This window comes from Trichosurus vulpecula, chromosome 7 (genome assembly GCF_011100635.1).
Source record: "Trichosurus vulpecula isolate mTriVul1 chromosome 7, mTriVul1.pri, whole genome shotgun sequence".
NCBI classification, from domain to species: domain Eukaryota; kingdom Metazoa; phylum Chordata; class Mammalia; order Diprotodontia; family Phalangeridae; genus Trichosurus; species Trichosurus vulpecula.
This window is the reverse complement of record NC_050579.1, coordinates 35,803,800-35,810,100: the sequence shown is the minus strand read 5'-3', so window position 1 is coordinate 35,810,100 and position 6,301 is coordinate 35,803,800. Positions and strand designations below refer to the sequence as shown.

The window sequence follows — 6,301 nt, the reverse complement described above, 5'->3', positions numbered from 1 at the left end:
ACCTGGGGACGGAGAGTCCGCCGAGCGCGTTTGCGCACTGCACCCCGCCCCTCGCGGCAGTTGCCGCCCCTCCCCCACCGGAAGTGGGGCTCTACCGCCATGTTGAGTGTGGCGGCATTAAAGAGATGCGGAGAGATGGGGCAAATCCAGTCTTTATTGGTTCCGCAAAACCAGAAACCCTTCCTTTGCCCGCCCTCCTCTTCTGCAAGAGGTCACCCTGGGGTTAATTGGCAGCAGGTGGCGTTAATCACCACCTTGGCTCGCGCACTCCACTCTCCTCCTCCTTCCCAGGAGATAGAAGTCACTCCTCTCCTCCTTCTCCAAGAGGGGAGGGCATAAAAATCACTCACCTCCATCCCTAGGGCCTTTGGGGGGGGACAATGACCACCTCTCATCACCTCCATGTCCAGGGCCTTTGGGGGAAAAATGACCACCTCTTATCACCTCCATCCCCAGGGCCACTGACCACCTCTCATCACCTCCATCCCCAGGGCCTTTGGGGGGGACAATGACCACCTCTCATCACCTCCATGTCCAGGGCCTTTGGGGGAAAAATGACCACCTCTCATTACCTCCATCCCCAGGGCCTTTGGGGGGACAACAACCACCTCTCATCACCTCCATCCCCAGGGCCTTTGGGGGGGGACAATGACCACCTCTCATCACCTCCATCCCCAGGGCCTTTGGGGGGACAATGACCACCTCTCATCACCTCCATCCCCAGGGCCTTTGGGGGGACAATGACCACCTCTCATCACCTCCATGTCCAGGGCCACTGGGGGACAATGACCACCTCTCATCACCTCCATCCCCAGGGCCTTTGGGGGGACAATGACCACCTCTCATCACCTCCATGTCCAGGGCCTTGGGGGAAAAATGACCACTTCTCATCACCTCCGTCCCCAGGGCCACTGGGGGACAATGACTACCTCCAGTCACTTCTATCCCCAGGGCCTCTAGGGGACAATGATCGCCTTATGTTACCTCCATCCCCAGAGCCTCTAGGGGACAACAATTATCTTTACCTCCAAAGCCTCTAGGGGACAATTATCATCTTTCCTTACCTCCACCCCCAGAGGGGTTAATAATAATTTTCTATCTTCTCCCCTCCTCCCCTCCACCTCCTCCCAAGGCCCTGAAGTATAATAAACACCTAATTGCCACCCTCCTTTCTGGCATCCTCCACTAAAGTTCTGCCCCCTTAACAAAAAGTAGAGTCTGAAAAATCTGAAAAGGCTCTGAGGGCCTCCTGAAGACAGAAGGGGAGTGGGGGTTACACTAGACCAGTTCAATGGGAGTCATCTCTAGGCTGGCTGCCAGGTGATTGTGTGTGTCTGTGTGAGTGTATGTGAATGTTTATGTGTGAGTGTGTGTGTATGTATGCATATTTGTGTTTCTGCATGTGTATGTGTATGTGTGTGTGTGTATGTTCGTGTTTGTGTATGTATGTGTGTGTGCTGGGGGGACTCAGGGGCCATGAGTTGTTCTCAAGGATAATCAGCCAGCTTGCAGAGGCGCTGTAAGCTGTGTTGGTAGATGATCCAGACTTGGATCTGGAAGGGACCATCAAGGTCCTCTCATCCAACCTGTCTCCTTTTACAGATGAGGGAAGCTTAACAGCCTTTTATTGCTGCTGCTGCAGACCTAGCAGCCCCTTAGTGGAGCTAAATGATTCTGGCTCTCAGCCCCCCAACCCACAGCGACGCAGACACAGTGTGCTCTGCTCCTCAGGGGGCAATGGAATCTAGTTTTGGAACCTAGAGAGCGCTGGGTCTGTGGTGACTTGGGCCGAAGGCCTACGTGGGGACCCTGGCTGTGGGCTGGTGTTTTGGGTTCCCTCCTTAGTCAGTCTGGCCAGTTTCTCACTGGCCTCCCACAGCCGACGAGCAGTCCGGTCATCACGGGCTGAGGTGGCAACCTCTTCGACGTGGCAGTTGGCAAAGTATCGACCACTGAGCGGCTCGATGCCTTCCTGTAGGGCACAGTGTAGGGGTGTCTGTGCTCCACCCCGTGGAGTCCTCAGCACCAGCCAGGCCAGGGGGGATAACAACAAGTGCAGCCAGGCTGGCACATGGCGGAGAAACAACTCTGAGTTCACAGGACCTGTGGGAAGGAGAATGAAAACAAGGTTGGCAGAAGGCCTAGGGGAGTGGAGGCTCATAAGCTCAGACTTAGAGCTGAAAGGAATCTCAGAAGTCATCAAATCTAGAGCCCTCATTTTACAAATGAAGAAACTGAGATCCAGAAAGATTAATGACTTGCCCACTGTCATACAGACATTAAATGGCAGTGCTGGGATTTGAACCTAGTCCCTTACCTCCAAATTCAGCATTTTCTCCAGTGTACCACACCACCTCCTGGTCCAGGGGCACTAGGGATAGGCACTACGAGCTGGTAGGAGGGGGCATGGGAGGGACCCCTTGAGAGATTAAGAGATGAGAATCCAAACCAAGAGGGGGAAAGAGTAGTGTTAGCCTGTGTTTTTCCACATTCTAGCTCCAACTTTATCCCCCACTTTTCTCCTAGGTAAACTCACTATACTTGCTGGCCTTCTCTGCCCTGAGCACTGAACATGACTGGGGCACTCCAAACTTACACCATTTCCTCTCTTAGGGCACCATCCTCTCTGCCTATGAGACTCTTAGACTCTTCAAGAACCAGATCATGCCTTGCCTTCTCCATGAAGCCTTGCCCCACCCCCCACTCCAGCCCCACTGGGGTGCTCCCTTCTTTATCTCTGATGACCCTTATTGTTGAGGACCAACTTACCTGGCCCTTACTGTTTCTTCAGTTTGTATATATCAACTCTATTAGAATGGCAGGAACTTGGCCTGTGCACCCTCAGGTGTTAACCCCAGTGCCCAGGACATAGTCGGTGCCCTGTGGTTTGACTAACTGACTGATGTATGCATGTGCTTTGTCACCTTAGGGAGACTACAAACAGCTACAGGGTTGAATTGGGAGTCACAGAGACAGGATGTATAGAGACCTCACTTTAACCCAGGTCTTCTGGATGCCAAGGCCAGCTAATAATAATAATTCCTATTTGTGTCCTCCTGTGTCTTCGGGTGTTCAGCTGATCGGGAGGCAGTATAGTGCAAAGCATGGGGGAGTCAGGAGGCCTGAGATATATTCCTAGCTCTTCTCCTATCCAGTTGTATTGTTTTGGGCAAGTCTGTTCCTCTGAGGTATAAGGAGGTTGAACTAGAGCTAAGTAAATGGTCTCTAAGGTCTCTTTTAGCTTAGACATTCAGAGGCTATTGTTTTAGTGCTCTGAGAAGGCTTAGAGGCCACCTAACCCAGATAGGTTTAGTAACTTATTCAGGGTCACAGAGCTAGTTAGTGTCAGAGGAAGGATTTGAACCCAGGGTTTCCTGGATCCAAGGGCAGTACGCTCTCTGTTACATGGAGTTGCTTCTCATGCTACACTTTGTGACTTACAAGTGGGAAGTGGGTTGAGAGTCTAGGACCAAATGGAAGAAGTTGGGACTCTCAAGAATCAACAGCAGAATTGTGACGCCCATGATGGGGCCCTCACCTGGGTGGGCTGCATAGCAGGTGACTCCAGTGCCTTCAAGCTGAGTGGCAAGCTCTCGAGTGAACAGCACGTTGGCCAGCTTGCTGTCCGCATATGCCCGTAACTCTTGTTGCCAGCCACAGACTGGACGATCCAGGCGGGAGAAGTCCAGGCGCCCACGGCGGTGGGCTGCTGATGCCATTACCACCACACGGCTTGGGGCATTGGCCTTCAGCCGGGGAAGCAGCAGATGGGTCAACAGGAAAGGACCCACATGATTTACCCGAAGGATCAGATTAAAGGCTTCCTTAGCTTTGCCACAGGAACTGATCCCTAAAGAAGGAACGATGTTGGGTAGGTAGAGGGCGAAAATCCCCAGCTCTTATATCCAATTCCATCTCCAACAGACTCACATGCCAATCCCCTCGATCCTCAGTGTCCCTATCTGCAAAATGGGAACTGTGAACCATCTTTATATACCCATAGCTTGCATACTGATGCCATCTCCCTTTTCTGGGCATAGTTACTGCCATGGACTGGCCCTGAGCCCTGGTACCTCCCAGGCCCATCCTGACCTCATTTCCCTGCTCTCACCTGCATTGTGGATGAGGAGGTCCAGTCTTGGCTCTGAGCTCAGGAAGGCAGTGGCAAAGGAATGCACAGAAGCTAGGCTGGACAGATCCAGCATCATGAAGATGACTTCGTTGTTCCCACTCTCCTGGAGACACCAGTGCAGGGATGGGGGTGAGAACGCCTGGGCACCTTCTACTTCCTTCCCTGTGGGCCCCGAACCCTGTTTCTTGGCATTAGAGGACCTATGTTCAAATCTACTTTCACCACTTCCTACCTATGGGATTTGGGGCAAGTAATTAAATTTCTTCCTCAATAAAATGAAAGGGCTGAACCTTGTATGTGTAGCGAGGAGGCCGTTGAACCTGGGTCCTCAAATCCTAGTCCCATCATTCCCTGGTCCATCTATAAAAGATCCCAGATCTTGAGCTAGAAGAGACCCTCAGAAGCCTTCTAATTCAAGGCCTTCTAGTATTTTGCCAATGAGGAAACAGTCCCAGTGAAGTTAAGTCAACTGCTTAAAAGGGCAGAAAATAGATTTGAACCCAGGTCTTCTAGTAACTTGTTATGCTCCTGAGCCTTAATGGATTTAAGATGCCCGTGCTTGCCCTATTCTATCTCCCACGGCAGTCTGGAAGATGCAAGTTAAGAATGCGATTATGGAAAAGTCTAAAGCCAGACTAAAGACAGACTTCAAGGGTGGGCGGGGGGGTGGGGGTGGGGGGGTGGGTCACGATTACCTTTCGGATGTCATAGACAGCAGCCTCCCCCTTTTCCTTGCTTCGGCAAGCCAACACCACCCGGGCCCCACGCTGGGCCAGCTCCAAGGCTGTCATCTTCCCGATGCCGGTGTTGCCACCTGAAATGCACCGCCCCCCCACCGGCGGCATCAGCAAAGCTGGGGGTGAGGGGTGGGGAAGGGAAGGAAAGGCCTCTTCCTGCCCTGATGCCCAAGGGCCAGATCTCATCAGACATCCATCCGCCAGATATCTCCCTCCTCCGTCCCTGTGCCTGAGCTGGAGGAGCGGGGTGGGTGGGGTGGGTGGGGGGAGAGGGGCGGAGGAGAGGAGAGCTTTCCAGGCGCTCAGGTGTGTGGGCCCTTCCTTACCTGTGACCACGACCGTCTTTCCCTTTAGGCTGATGGGGCTCATACAGGGCACGGCTTTGATGAAGTTATAGTAGATGAGGACGTAGGAGCCCAGGAGCATCCCGGCTCCTAGCAGGAGTCCATCCATGGTCTGGTCAGCCTGGGTACCAGCAGCTAGGAGCCTGGGTCAATTTCAACCTGGTAGATTTCAATTCCTGCTCCCTGGCTCCTCCCCCAACTATGGCAAAGCTTAGGGCTCAAACTTGCTCCGTGTCGCTCCAGCTCTGCCCCAGCGGCCGGGGCTGCGGATGCCGTAGGGGCGGGGCAGTGGCACCCAGGTGTGCTTAGGCAGAGCAGCCGTGGGTGATGGGGTCTCCGATAGTTTGGTTTTAGGAAAAGCTTGGGGTGGGGGTGGCGGTGGTGAAGTCGTCCCCACCAAGGCCAGGAAATTGGCAGGCAGGGGCAGCAGTGCCACCTCCAGGCAACAGCTGGGCACTGAGCCCTGCTCACCTGCGCAAGTTGTGATTGAGGAGTCACTTTAGAGAGATGGGCCATGGGCTCCCAGCTCTAGAGCTGCACAGGGACCCCGGAGGCTGTCCCATTTTACAGAGTCGGAAACTGAGGCAGAGAGAGAGAGAGAGAGTGCGTGTGTGTGACACTGGATGAGGGGGAAGCCAGCTTTGGGATAGGCACTCTCTAAGTCCTTCATGCCTTCCCTTTCCTCTTCGGTCTTCAGACAGCCCTTGTCAATGCCCCTTCCCATCTTTTTCCCTATAAGGTACTTATACTCATCACTGTCTCTCCATTTCTCCAGCCAATCTCAAGCATCTTGTCCTTCTCCTTCCCAGCCTTAAGACTGACCTTTTCCAGTGAGCTTTCCCTGATTCCTCACCATCCTTCTCCTCTTCCCTAGTATCTACCTCATGTTTTTTATTCCCTTCTTCATATAGTTTGTATTTATATTTAGTATATGTCCTTCCATATAAATGTATGTGTACATGGACACATCTATCACCCATTTACATATTCCATTTATACTTACATTTTATAGTTTATGTATATATATGTATATATAGCCCCTCTTCCTTGTATAGAGCACCCTTGTTTATGTTCCCTTCTTTATACAT

At 52.6% G+C, this 6,301-nt stretch overlaps 1 protein-coding gene across 2 annotated transcripts; it reads right to left on the bottom strand.

Moving 5' to 3' along the window:
• Nucleotides 1–136: 136 nt before the first annotated feature.
• On the bottom strand, nucleotides 137–5,371 carry DHRS13 (dehydrogenase/reductase 13). Of its 2 annotated transcripts, none has more exons than XM_036765901.1 (5): nucleotides 5,196–5,371; nucleotides 4,828–4,946; nucleotides 4,112–4,235; nucleotides 3,539–3,850; nucleotides 137–2,103 (listed from the first exon to the last, which is right to left on the bottom strand). In XM_036765901.1, exons 1-5 carry the CDS (start codon nucleotides 5,320–5,322, stop codon nucleotides 1,745–1,747), a joined length of 1,041 nt encoding a protein of 346 aa, XP_036621796.1. In that variant the 5' UTR covers nucleotides 5,323–5,371; the 3' UTR covers nucleotides 137–1,744. The 2 variants fall into 2 exon arrangements, with proteins under 2 accessions (XP_036621796.1, XP_036621795.1); XM_036765900.1 differs by having other exon boundaries at nucleotides 1,595–2,103; nucleotides 4,112–4,310.
• Between the last annotated feature and the right edge of the window lie 930 nt (nucleotides 5,372–6,301).